Source organism: Oreochromis niloticus, linkage group LG11 (assembly GCF_001858045.2).
Source record: "Oreochromis niloticus isolate F11D_XX linkage group LG11, O_niloticus_UMD_NMBU, whole genome shotgun sequence".
NCBI lineage: Eukaryota > Metazoa > Chordata > Actinopteri > Cichliformes > Cichlidae > Oreochromis > Oreochromis niloticus.
In genome coordinates, this window is record NC_031976.2 from 26,834,439 (window position 1) to 26,847,945 (window position 13,507).

At 38.3% G+C, this 13,507-nt stretch overlaps 3 protein-coding genes across 4 annotated transcripts in view; all 3 read left to right on the plus strand.

Annotated features, from left to right (window-relative positions):
- The first annotated feature begins 1,155 nt into the window (after positions 1–1,155).
- mrps15 (mitochondrial ribosomal protein S15) lies at positions 1,156–7,254 on the plus strand. Of its 2 annotated transcripts, none has more exons than XM_019365005.2 (8): positions 1,156–1,432; positions 5,216–5,281; positions 5,392–5,470; positions 5,584–5,632; positions 5,740–5,824; positions 5,941–5,999; positions 6,381–6,572; positions 6,824–7,254. In XM_019365005.2, exons 1-8 carry the CDS (start codon positions 1,288–1,290, stop codon positions 6,929–6,931), a joined length of 783 nt encoding a protein of 260 aa, XP_019220550.1. In that variant the 5' UTR covers positions 1,156–1,287; the 3' UTR covers positions 6,932–7,254. The 2 variants fall into 2 exon arrangements, with proteins under 2 accessions (XP_019220550.1, XP_003450559.1); XM_003450511.4 differs by having other exon boundaries at positions 1,158–1,432; positions 5,216–5,287; positions 5,395–5,470.
- Positions 7,255–8,043: 789 nt separating this feature from the next.
- Positions 8,044–9,625, plus strand: LOC106098620 (cornifelin homolog). The gene is made up of 4 exons (XM_013274583.3): positions 8,044–8,283; positions 8,743–8,896; positions 8,979–9,115; positions 9,341–9,625. The coding sequence occupies exons 2-4, from the start codon at positions 8,785–8,787 to the stop codon at positions 9,443–9,445; spliced, it is 354 nt and encodes a 117-aa protein (XP_013130037.1). The 5' UTR covers positions 8,044–8,283; positions 8,743–8,784; the 3' UTR covers positions 9,446–9,625.
- Positions 9,626–9,794: 169 nt separating this feature from the next.
- The window catches only part of oscp1b (organic solute carrier partner 1b), a 7,376-nt gene continuing 3,663 nt past the window's right edge, over positions 9,795–13,507 (plus strand). Inside the window, exons 1-6 of the mRNA XM_003450513.4 lie at positions 9,795–10,234; positions 11,315–11,469; positions 11,801–11,968; positions 12,471–12,551; positions 12,662–12,765; positions 13,161–13,289. Coding sequence (XP_003450561.1) covers positions 10,123–10,234; positions 11,315–11,469; positions 11,801–11,968; positions 12,471–12,551; positions 12,662–12,765; positions 13,161–13,289 — 749 coding nt within the window. The 5' untranslated portion in view covers positions 9,795–10,122. The remainder of the gene's footprint in view (positions 10,235–11,314; positions 11,470–11,800; positions 11,969–12,470; positions 12,552–12,661; positions 12,766–13,160; positions 13,290–13,507) is intronic.

The following is a 13,507-nucleotide window of genomic DNA, read 5'->3' on the forward strand; positions in this document are numbered from 1 at the left end:
GCGTATCAGTGTCACGTTTAAAAGAAATCAGAAGAAACTTGACTAGTGGAGGACAAAAAGAAGAAGGGTGAGGCCTAAAAACTATCTACAGAAGACAACCAGAATCTGACAGTCATGTTCTTAAGAAATAGGGGGGGGAAACAAACAAAGACTGGACACATCTCTCGAGTCTCTCTGGGATACAGGGAGAAAAAGGGAGAAAAGTTACATTACAAAAGTAATGTTAAGTTAAATTATACAAGAACTGGACTGAAAATCAGTGGAAATTGATCTTGTAAAGTGGTGAATCCAAATGTGAAATTTCAGGTTCAAAGAATCTTTAATAGGAGGTCAGAATAGAGAAAATTGAAGCTGTGTCAAGGTTCGGAGCTGCATTTCTTGTTTGAATTAGTGGCAGAAATGTACCAACAGATTTTGATCCACCGTACGATTCTGGAAAGTGTCTAATTGGCAAAGCTTCATTTTTTAGTATGGCAGTGATCCCAAACACACTGCAGTAAAAAGCACACCTGCATAGAAATTAAACACAAAATGGATCAACATGCGTCATGGATTGGTCTCTCCAGAGTCCAAATCTCAACATTATTGAATCAGTGTGGGATCGTCTTGACAGAGAATGAAAGAAAAGGCAGCCAACATCCAGAGAACATCTGAATGTCCTTCTGGAAGCCAGGAAAGTTATTCCTGAAGAATGCTTCAAACTACAAGAAAGTTTGCCCAAGAGAGTCCTGGTTATGTTGAAGAACGCAAGTGGTCATAGCAAATAATTTAGCATTGTACAAACTCTGTTTTTGCCTTATTGTATTTCCTCGTTTCAATACACCAATTCCCCCTTTTCCCAGCAAAGAAACGGGTAGTGTTTTAGGAGGTTTGCACACCATTGTGTGTCAGCAGTTATAAATTGACAGTTTATTATCATCAGTGCTCTTTTTACTGCTTTGAGAGGTATTTAAAAGTAATAGTAATAATTTTGGGAGGGGAGCACTTCTCATTAACTGCGACTGCTTCAATTATTAAACCAAACAATCTTCACTGAAAAATAATAATAATAATAATAATAATGAAATGTAACGATGAAAGACTCCAAAAGTCGTTTTACGATCGTTTTTATCGACGTGCTCTGGGATTGTTATTTTAGCCTAGTACAGCATCTCGCAATCGCTACTCGGCTAGTTTAGTCTAACCAAAATGGCGATCCTCATGTAGGGGTCGAGTGTGATTATTGGACGAATTTTTCAGCAGTTTTAGACAGTTTATTCTCCTTTCTTGTTATCTATACTGTGAGCCATGTTCACAAACATAGGCCTGAGGGCAGTCCTCAAGGTCCCAGCTAGTGTTTTGCGAGAAAGCTCGGCAGCTCTCTGTTGTGCTGCATCAGTCAAACCGTGGACGAACAGGTCGAGTTTACTGTCAGGACCAAAAGTGAGAAGTGGTAAGTGTGGGGAAGACCAAACTTGCTTTGTAGGTAAATATCAGTCAAAACGTGTGTTTCTGTGAGCAGTTCGTTATTTCGCTAGGTCCTCTTGGGAAGTAACTAACACGAACGGCAGGCGGCACTGTTGGCGGAGCTGCATGTTACCGTGTTAAGCGGAAAGACCGCATACTTGACGTCTGAAACGATTTTCACCATAATGTACACCAAAGTGTAGCAATCGGCTTTGCACAGCCTCCCTACGCAATGCATTTCTCTACCACACAGTTGTCTCCACACCACCAAGACAGTGTGAAGTTATTGTCAAGTGTTTCGTCAGCTGCTTAGCTACTTGTCATTGAAAACACTCTTTCACAAAAACCCATAATATGTTCATATTTCTTTTGTTGAGACTATGAAAAATGCAAAGTGTGGGATTTCCCATAGATTCTTACAGATTTTTAGAGTTTCAAATGTGTACAACTATGTGTGGCTGATTTTTTCTTTTTCAGGTAGGAGATGATGCCACACGCAAAACCAAGCAGTGTAAACACAGGGCAGTTTCACAGTCTGAATAGGCTGTTGTTTTAAGTCCTGCTTCCTTTGTTGCAGATTTGCTCATTTTCCCTTCCAAAAACTTTCTGTGCATAAGACAGTCTAAAAATATTAAAGTGCGCAAGGATCTCCTGGTGTGCACAAACCGGGTTATATCTGCATGTGGAGTCTTGATTCTCTTTTCATACTTTTCACACAGTCTCAGCTCCCACACAGATCAATAAATGCATGCTGTGTGGAAAACTGGGACATCTGAGTTTTGCTTTTTTGGGGGTTGATTTGTGTGTAATTTCTAAGTAGACAGGATAGCTTGTCAACTCTCAGATAAAGGGACTTTGAAGAGCGTCTCACGGCTCTTTTCACACACCTCCGTGTGCAAAACTGATGCCTGCTAATCAGAGGGTTGTTGCACACACAGGGTGTGAAACAAACAAGAAGAATATCAGAAATATTTTTGACACGAAGTCTCTAAAAGAGGACTAGGTAACAGTGTAGTGCTTTAGCTACTTGAAACTTTTCTCCCCTAAATGTTTGTGTGGTTGTCTCCCCTTCTGCACTTCTTTGCTGCTTAATCTGATGCAATATCTTGCTTTCTTATCATAATATCTGGAGCATCTACAGAAGCTCTGCTTTCATTTTACCCCTCAAGTCTACTAGAATATGACAGCTTTTTTTTCTTTCTTTTTTTTTTTCTCACTGTTGCAACCTATGCACTGACAGTCACAGGTTTGCCAGCCATGAATAAGAGCTGTTTGGCTTGCAGGCCACTTCTCTCCAGTGCTATGACTAATACAGCAAAGAAATACTTTTTAACCCAAGGTTTGCACACTGCAGTCTAACAGAATTGAAATCACCAGCAGTGTCTCAAGGAAAATGTACGCTGTCTTGAAATTTTTTACTTTGGTTTCTGCTGTTGATAACTTTCAAATAAGGTACAGAAAATTTCTATTAAACTGTTCTCAACAGCAAAGATTACTGCCAGGTGAAAACTCAGTGCTCTTTCCTGATGAGTTTCCATCAGTGGATTGCAATATTAGTTGCACACGTTGGTGGATTTTTAAGGAGGTCCGAACTGTCGCATAACATTAGAGAGGAAGTGACATCATTTGCTGTTTTGATATTGAAAACCACTGCTCTTATCACCATCTGATATGTGCATAGTTGCGTTTTAGGGTGAGTGTTTGACAACCGTTTTAGAAAGATTATCTTAGTTTTACTCTACAAGTCACTCCATCAGTCACGCAAATTAAGCTTTATGAGTCATTTCATCATCCTGTAGATTTTGTTTATGTATTTTATATTTTTTGTTACAATAAATGAATGATTTTCTGACAACTAAGCTTGCAGCAGAAATGTTTTTATTATGTATTATCGCAGAGAGGTGTTTCTCTACAAATGGGATGGTAAAGTTATCCCAGAACTTTGGGGTCTGCTACCCTATTACCTGCTGTGTTTTTGAATCATTTCCATTCATGCTTATAGGAAGGAGGATCTAGGAGTATTTCGGGATAATATTTAGAGGGACAATACTCCTCATAATTTAAAATAGCTTATTCACAAATAAATATTAGAGATTATAAGTAACTTTCAGGCTTTATTGTTTATCATACAGCTCTCTTACTCTCTTGCTGTGTCTTTGGGCTTATTTGTCACGCTCATATTTCAGATCATCAAACTAATTTGAATATAAGATGATAACCCAAGTAAATGGAAAATGCAGTTTTTTAGGGATGATTTCAGTTTTTAAGAGAAAAAAAGTTACCCAAACCTACCTCAACCTATGTGGAAAAGGATTCATCTAAATCTAAGAACACTGTCTTGATGCATTCTCAATCATCCAGGAAAGTAAATCTCCAAAAGTTGAATCTGTTCATCTGGACGTAGCGTTTCAAAACGCTACGTCCAGATGAACAGATTCAACTTTTGGAGACTAAGAACACTGTGTTACCTTTGGCAGTCAAGCATTTGCAATAAGTGGCAATGAGTCCTTCACATCATTGCGGAGGAATGTTTGGCTCACTCTTCTTCGTGGAATTCTTTTAGTCACATTGACATGAAAGGTCATGTCAAAGCATCTCTATCGGACTTAAGTCTGGACTTTGAATAAACCGCTCCAAAACTGTCATTGTATTTTTAATTTTCTGTTGTTTGTTTTGTTTGGGTTTTTTTTTTTTCATTTGTTTTTTTGTCTTCCGTTGTTGTTTTAGAGCCATTCAGAGGAGGACTTGCTGGCTTGTTTTTGATCATTGTCCTGTTGCGTGAGCCAAGTGCGCTTGAGCTTCAGGGCACAAAACGATTGCTGGACATTCTCTTATGGGATTTTCTGGTAGAGAGCAGAATTCATAGTTCCGTCAATTACAGTAAATCATCCACCTCACGAAGGAGCAACAGGAATCAAGCTTGACTGTTTTTATGATGTGCTTATGATGGTGACCCCAAAGGTTTTTGAGAGATCACCAAGATCAGCTGCAGTGGTTTTTTGCTCTGGAACTTCCCCTTAGGTACTATTGTTTTGAATGTCTTCCTTATTTTTGAATCATGAGTATGACCTCAGCTGAGGAAATTGAGGCCTGCATTTCTTTAGAGGTTTTGTTGGTTCTTGTGACCTCCTGGATGCACTCTTTGTATGCCTCACAATCCTGAGAAGGCCTCGTCATGATAAGTGCTGTTCCGAGTGTTGCAAGTTTTCTCCTTTTGTGAATAATGGCTCTCACCACAGGTTGTTGGTGAACCTTAGAAATGGCTTTGTTAGTTGATAGTTACTAATCTGTTCTTGAGTTTCTTTAGATCATGACAACGTGTTGCTTCACTTCACTTTGTCAGACAGGTTCTACTTAAGTGGTTTCTTGATTCAACAGGTTGCTTTTTCACACAGGGTCAGATAGGTTTGAATAGATGTTTTTGTTTTTTGTTTTTTGTTTTATTTAAATAAAATAAATCATTAGCAAAGCAATGATTCCCTTGTTCCCTTCTACTTTCGAAATGAGTTTAATCTCCTAAGCAGTGGCTCTGTAGTTCAGTGTTTTACACATTTGCCAGACAAGTGAACAATCCCCAATTCGATCCCTTGAGGGAGAATTAGATCCCTGGAGGAGGCACAAATCCTTTCGGGGTTACATCATGAGAGAATCTGGCCAAACCAAACACGTGGAGCTACCTGCTGTGGTGATCTCTTGTGAATAACAACTGAAAGTAGCATTTTGAATCTACTAAACATGAATGTTTGCAGTGATGCATCTGATTTCTCAGTTGCAGGAAGCTTTGCTGTTCCACAGCCAGTGAGACACTATGCCCGGGCTGCAAAGAAGAAGAAGAAGACAGGTATTTTAAGAGGAACCATCATCACCATAGTATTTGCATGTGAGCATTTTTACATGGGTACATAAGTTAAAGAAAGAAAAATCAAAAAAGTATTTGGTTTCCTCCAGGACCTGAGAGCCAGCTCAGTGATCTTCCTCCAACAATGCTGAAGATGGATTATGCAGCTGTTCCCCTTGCTCAAACGTAAACATATACAAAATGATTAAAATTCAGACTTTCTATTAATTATTTTATAAAAGTGGATGCACATATTGATTGGTCTACTCTTCTAACACTATTGTATTTTCTGCTAACAGAACTGATGATCTTGTCAAAAGGCTTCTTTCACTGGAGTTGGCTAGTCATGTAAGTTTGTCTTTTTTGATATACATTGTTTGGCCCTCTTGTGGGAAAGCAGAGGCATAAACAAGTAGTTCAGCGTTAATAACTAATAATAATAATCTCATCTTCAGAAGGAAAAGCTACAGCTAAAACAAGAACAGCTAATTGCAAAGGTCCAGAGAGATGAGAGTGACCGAAGCTCAGAGGAAGTACAAGGTGAGGTGTTATATTTTTCATTATGTTGCACATAGTTTCTTCACTGAAAAAAAACATGGGATACAACTTTTATTTATTATACGATGTTGAAATGCTCCTGTTCTTTCTCTCCTCAGTGGCTATATTGACTGCTAGAATCCGAAACTACCAGGAACATTTGCAAAAACATCATAAGGTGAGAATAAAATGCATTTAAATTAATCAGCAAATTTGTTAGGTTGACAGGTTAAAATGACGTAACACATCTAGATCAGTTGACTCTCACCACGGGAAGTTTCATGTATGAATACGTCTCTCCACATTTCCTTTATGCTTTTGTGAGGCCTACATGTGCTACAGGATATCCTGTGTACTCCCCCACATTAAATAAAAAGATGCGTAGCATGGCCAAGGTCGGAAGTTTCCGTGTTACATCATAGCCTAAACATTTTTATTAAAATTAACAACTGTTTAATGTGGCATGAGGAAGCAGCTGTTCCTCAGTAGGTGTCCTGATTTCTAGCGCATTTTGCTCTGTTTGTATTCACTTTCAATATCCTGTGTTTTTTGATGCTAGGATAAAGCAAACAAGAGGCGAATGCTTATGGCCATTGACCGAAGGAAAAAGATTTTGAAACACCTTCGGTTGATTCGCTACGATGCCTTTGAGAAAGTGTGTGAGCAGCTGGGCATCACATACACCTTCCCCCCAGAGTACTACAGGCAGGCCACCCGTCGCTGGATGGCCAAGAAAGAATTCTGCATTAAGGTAGCAAATAAATAAAGGTGTTATTTTTTTAAATCCACATCATCTCTGCACATTAATGTATACTCATATCTGTTAGGAAAAACTTAAAACTTTCCATTACACACAAGTGTAATGGAAGTGTAGCATATAGAGCATCTAAGGCATTACTCAAGCCTTCTGGAAACTTTTCTCTGTACATTAAAGTGTTATTTTATGCCCCCCACTAACACTTGGTCATATGTGTTTGTGTGTCTGTGTGTGTGTCATCTCAGGTCTTCAAAGCAGTGCAAAAGCAAAAAGCAGAGCAGAAGCTGAAGATAAAGCAGAGTTCAGGCTCCACAGACACAGAGGCAGCAAAGACAAATGCAGCTGACATCTAATGAGACAAAAGCCACAATCTGTACACCTTAAGATGTAGTGATGTGTCATGCAGATAAATAAATGTTTTTCCCATGCTGCCGTCACACGATTATACTTTCTATTGTTGTCATTTTGATACCAGAACTGTCTGGAGATGTCGAAGATTCATAAGAATAAAATATCTGAGAAAGCCGGGTTGGAATAATCCTCCAAAGTGTAATTGAACTAAAGCATGACTACTAGATGTATTAATTTAAGATGTCATTTTAGAAAACCAGGAAGCCAGAAACTCAAGTACAGGATTAATATGCTAATTTTAAATAAACCTACACTGCAAAATCTCCATTTTATCTGAGAGGATACTCTGTGTTAAACCACATGGCAGAAAACTAGCGCTAAAATGTTATCACTAGATTGACTGCCCGTTATTATGGCTTCATATCAGCACTGGAGTGTTTTGTTTTTGTTTTTATGTTTTGTTAATCAGCTGTCAGTGGCAGTTCACCTCATTTGTACCAAGTTGAGGCATATCAGATAAGGACTTCTTCCTGGCAGAGTACTGTTTAAGCAGTATTCAGGCTTTGTGGAAACATGAGATTGACTTAATCCAACTTTGTTTAGGGTCATAAAATGATTGGTGGTGGAATGCAGTATAATTTATCTTTTGAGTGTTGTTTAAATGTGCAGTAAGTTAATTCAAGTTAGAGAGAAATTGTTAAAAAATCTAATTAAAAATTCCTGACATTCCTGGCATAGTGTTATATTGGTAAAAATTGGTGAGGTTGCTAAAGCATCTGATTTAAATGTACAACATCGCAAGGTTAATTTAATTCTTATATAGGGTATAACAAGACCGTCAATCATTAAAAGCTATTTTTACATTATACATTCATGTGAAAAGAAGGCTTTACAGTTTCATATAGTTTTGTGCATATTCAAATCCTGAGTAAATCCATCCCTTCTTTTGCATACTACACTAGTCATATAGTGTGCTAATAGATTAAAACCTCAAGACAAGAACGTGTTGCATTTGTGGGTGTCATATGAAAGTGTGGCCTTAACAATTCTAACTGCATGGCTTCCCTGAAGTGTACTGATCTGTCATGAGATCAGAAAAACTTTAAACTCCCAGTCACATACATGTGCTTGTGATTTGAGGTTGTGCCCTTTATCAGACTTTGAAAAAAAAAGCAACAATTCCTGTTAATGGACTGATTTTTTTGCCAGTGAATCGCCACAGATCTTTGTCATCCCCAGAAAGCGCAGGCTGTTGCCAAACCAGCGTTTCACAGCTCAAGCTCGTCACAATTTCCTGTGTGGTGTGCAACTTGTCATTTTGAGCAGGTGGAGCTCATACTCTCACACTCTTCTGGTAAGTGACACCATTTTTTCCTTTCGCAGCAGATAAACTTAAAAGTTAAATATTCTTAAATTAAACATATAAACTATATTTGCAATTTGTGCACATGTTATAATTAAAAGTTGGCCTTTCCGTTATGGCTGCCTTGATACAAGATAACATGGGCTTTCAGTTGTTCTTTGGGTTAAAAACAAAGAGAAATTATTTCTCAGTGTCACCACATACATGACTATCTTTCATACGGTACTGTGAAAATAGTCCATGTTACACTAACGTATTCCTGCAACAATTTTTTATTTAGATTTATTTTTTTTACAGGGAAAGTCCAAAAAGTATTTTCTAAATCATAACTTGATTTACCTCAAATGACAGAGTAAACTGTTGCATGCTGTGCTGAGAAGGGTTTTCTGTAAATATGTGATGTTAATTAGTGTGCAAATATCTAATGCTCTCTAATATGTTTTTGACTAGGTAGTTAAATCACAGAGCAAGTAAACAGACCAAGTGATCCAAATGTCAAACCCAGTGGTCACCCATCAACCAGGTGCTGGCGGCTATGGGACTAATGTTCAAACAGGAGAGTGGAGCACAGGCTTGTGTGCCTGCTGCAGTGACTGTTTGGTCTGTAAGTACAAGGCACATCATTTGTGCATGCACACTAAATTTTGTTTGTTTTAGACATTCACAAATGTACTCGTGTTGTTTAGGTGCCGTCGGTTGTTTCTGTCCACTGGCACTGAGCTGCTACACAGCAAATAAGTATGGTGAAAACTGCTGTTTGGGTTGCGTGCCTGGAGGCTTAACAGCCATGAGGACTCACATGAGATTAACCTATGGTATTCAGGTATGTTACCCATGCAACTCAATACAGTTATTATAAAATCCAAACTTCAGAATGCTGTACGTTATGCAGTTAGTCTTTAGGTTGCAGGTATTGCACGTATGATAGTCTGTTTCAGTTTTGCTTTTATGAAAGACACAGATTTTGCAAACATGGGAAATTTTGTGCGTTCCCCACAATTGAGAAATCTGCAACATTTCTGTCATTTCTGCAATCTTTTAACCACAGGGAACAATATGCAACGACGCCTTGATGACCTTCTTCTGTGGACATTGTGAAGTGTGCAGGATGGCAAGAGAAATCCGCATCAGGAATGGAGAGATTTCACAGTAACAAGAGTTTTTCATGATGCTCAGCTATTGTGGAAGTAACTTGCTTACCCATGGAGCTTTCATGCAAACAAAAAAAAGCATTTAATGAAGTATGCATTGTTGTGTGTATTAAATCTTTGGCCCTAACTTGCAAGAGCAATTGTGTATTATTGTAAATAAAGTGCATTTTCAACAGGCATCACATTTTTTGAACAACTTTTTGAAATTTGATTGCTCACCTTATTTCGTTTATTTCTCAGTGTAAGAGTTATGCAACTAAAAACGTTTCTAGAAAAGATTGTTGGGTGTTATCATAGATCAGTTCAGCAGCTGAGTAAAAGGTTCATCTTCCTTATGAATTATAATATTAGGTCGAATTGTACTGGTTTGAAATGCTTAGACTTGCCATGAAAACACTGGTTTGCATTATATTATATATAATTATATAAGATGTATGACTACATGGTGAAAAATGGTCTATCTATCTCTGTAATCAGTGAGCTCCTAATTTACAACGCGGTTGTACTTCGTCTAATCCCGCCCCTTTCTTTTACGTATTTACTACATGGGACTCTGATTGGCTATTTATTTCGTGGCCTGGCAACCAGAAGCGGCTTTACCAAACAGACAGACCCCCACCAGCTAAAACATTCGAGCTAGCTGTTTTGTCTGGAAAGATTCAGCTGTCCAAATTCCATCATGTCTTCAAGGACTCTGCCGCTGCTTTTTATTAATCTCGGCGGAGAAATGTTGTACATCCTAGACCAGCGTCTCCGAGCTCAGAATATACCTGCTGACAAAGCTAAGAAAGGTAGCTAGTTTAGCAGCTTTCCAGCTAGCAACACAATTGTTATCCTGTTCCAGAAAAATGTTAATGTTAGACCGCAGTAAATGCACGTGTATGTTGTTCGTTTACGTGTTTGTGTATTGATGATGTCGGTGTCTCTGTTGAATCACAAAGTCAAAATAAGACATGTCTTTTCGTAGGAGAGTGTGACTGGAAGCCCTGAGTAAATTTCAGTGTAAATCCAAGTGCTCCGTTGTGTGTTATTGCCGCTCTGTCAGTTTAAAATCACTGGTTTGTTGTAAAATGATATTAAATGATGTTAAGCATTAACCACCAGCACACGTGGCAGTCTTGAAATGAGCTGGTTTTTTAAAACATCCTTTACTTACTTACTATTTTCCTTTGGATTGATAAAGTTTCCGCAATACCTGGCTGGATAGAGGCGGACAGAAAGAGAGGTATTATTTCAAGATGCAATGAGGCGCTGATGCATTAGTAGCTCTTTTGTTCTGCTTTGGCTTAACCTGAACCCTGCCTGCATAAACAATAGTACCTGATGAATGAATAACAGATGAGCTGACAAACAACGTCCTGCTTCATTGGTTGTAATAACCTTTCTTATACGTGTATGTGTCTATATTCTAAAACTCCAATTTTTAAGCTTCCAAGGTGGCGTTTGCATACATATGCTGGACAAATGACTTCACTTCATGAACCAAAGTGAATTAGTCATATACCTAGAACCCCCAGTAAGTTAGCCACAAAGTAATGTTGGCTTTCCCAAACTTGAGTGATCTAAAATTTAAGCACTTTTTAACTAAACCCTAAAGGTTTAGTTAAGGTAAGCATTGCTGCTGCAATACTGGTTAAAAAAAAAAAAGCCAAAACCTCCCCCAACCCCCCAAAAAAACATCTTTGGCTGTAGGATTTCTGATAAATAGGTCTGCTGCTTTGTTAGGGTCTTTGGGTTTCAGCTCTGGGTAAAATCGTTTTCGGCAATGTAGAGTGTAGAGCGCTCATCTGCCTGCTTCTGAGCCTATAGTATGGGAAGGGCATTTGTCTAACCTTAATTAACATTTTGTGCTTAATTGGTTGTCTGAATAGTTATGAATGACATCATCACCACCATGTTCAACAAAAAGTTCCTGGAGGAGCTTTTCAAGCCACAGGAGCTATATTCCAAGAAGGCCCTACGGACTGTGTTTGACAGGTTGGCCCACGCATCCATAATGAGACTCAATCAAGCTAGTATGGACAAGGTAAGACAACATGTATTCATATACAGTCTGTGTGTTTTTAATTTACTCTTGTGCTCCTAATGTTTTGTTTGCATTTTTAACTACAAGCATTGACTTTCTATCCATGCACCAGTTACATTTCTTCAAAACCACACAGAGATGTTTTTATCGCAGCCTTTTCATTATGCATATTGGATTAGATTTGTTTTAATGTAACATTTTTGTTGTGTTTAAGCATAAGGCACATTCATTTACATTACTATGTCTCCCTCTACTGTTTATCACTCAACAACAGCATGCATTTATTTCTGATGCCTAAGACAGTATGTTGACTAATGTGTCCTGTTCATAGCTCTATGACTTGATGACCATGGCTTTCAAGTATCAGGTGCTTCTCTGTCCACGACCTAAGGACATCCTCCTTGTGTCCTTCAACCACATGGATGCAATCAAAGACTTTGTGAAAGATACTCCCAGCATTCTCAGCCAGGTTGATGAGACTTACCGACAGCTGATAGAGGTACTACATGTGGGACTTTGCTGTCTTCACATTTGTTACAAGAAAATATAGTCAGAAATATTTTATATTACTTGTGGGGATTTTTTTTCCTGCAGTTTGCAGCAAGATATATATGTTTTGGTTTTTTAAGGTAGCATGCAAAGAAGCTCCCCAGCTTGGTTAAGTACATAAAGATAAATGAAGAAGTTAAGAAAAGCTCATAGGGGAAAGAAAATCAAGGACATTCTTAATAAGAGTGTAATCACGTAGCATATGAACTGGTTTAACACTCTTATACTGCAGCTGGTGATGTACTGAGAGTCACTACTTTTCCTCAGGCCTTCTCCTCCAAGAGAAAACTCACCTCTTGGGTTAGAAATGACCAAGCAAGCTATAAAGGCCCGCGTAAGACAAAGAAAGCCATCTAAGCTAGCTATTTCAATTCTGTGTTGCCAGTACCGCCAGCATAAATAAATGTTTTCACCAGTTAAGATTTTTTTTTAATACCAATATGTATTTTTAGATGTATACGCCTTTGTCCAGTGGTGAATTCCAGCTGATTAGACAAACTCTTCTTATCTTCTTTCAAGACATGCATATAAGGGTGAGTCATCATTTGTGACATTTAATTATGAAGATGGTATAACTCATTTTTTCCTGCTTGTTCAGTTAATGTTTACTTTCTCTGTGTGTTTGTACCTTCTTCTATGGCAGGTATCTATTTTCCTCAAGGACAAAGTGCAGAATTCAAATGGCCGCTTTGTTCTTCCCACCAGTGGTCCTGTGCCCCATGGCACGCAAGTCCCTGGCTTGATAAGGTATCACAGTAAACAGCTCTTATCCCTCAGACCAGGCACTCTGAAGTTTAAAGAATATTGTCAATAACTAAGACTAAAGAAGTGGCTTTGATAATATACTCTTTCTCTTTTCATTGAATTTTAATGTCTGCCCCTTTGTCTTGCATATTGTCTCTTTGCTATCTCACTTGGACACCGTAATCTGATTTTACGTAAGCTTATCTGTAGCTAATTGCATTAGAGAGGTCTTGTTCAAGAAGTATTTGACTTCTAATTTTAGATGCCGTGCATGTTTAGCTTGGATCAAAATTCTTAAGGATTTGCTGTGTGAAACATTTAAGCAGGAAATAAAGGCTCTTTATCATACTACGTACTAAATGCTTTCCTGTCTCTATTTCTCTCGGGGTTTTTTGTAGGATATTCAGCTGTACAGGTGAGGAGATCACCAGGCTGAAGTTCAATAATGGAGGGAACTATACCACTGCACTCCGTGAAGGATCTTTTGACATCTTTGGTGATAGAGTCACAAAACTGGGCACAAACATGTACGATGCTGGAATCTTCCCTTATATAAACATGCCTTGTTGTTATTATGCGGTTTTAATTTTTTGTGATAGTAAGCCAGGACGAGAGGGATTTAAAAGCATAAAAAAGAGAAATTATCTGATTACCCTTTATAAAGGATAATGAAAGGAACTGCAAAAGCACCCTTGAGGTAGTGTATTGTGTTAAGGATGGCATCAACTTTTTTCTTTTTTTTTTT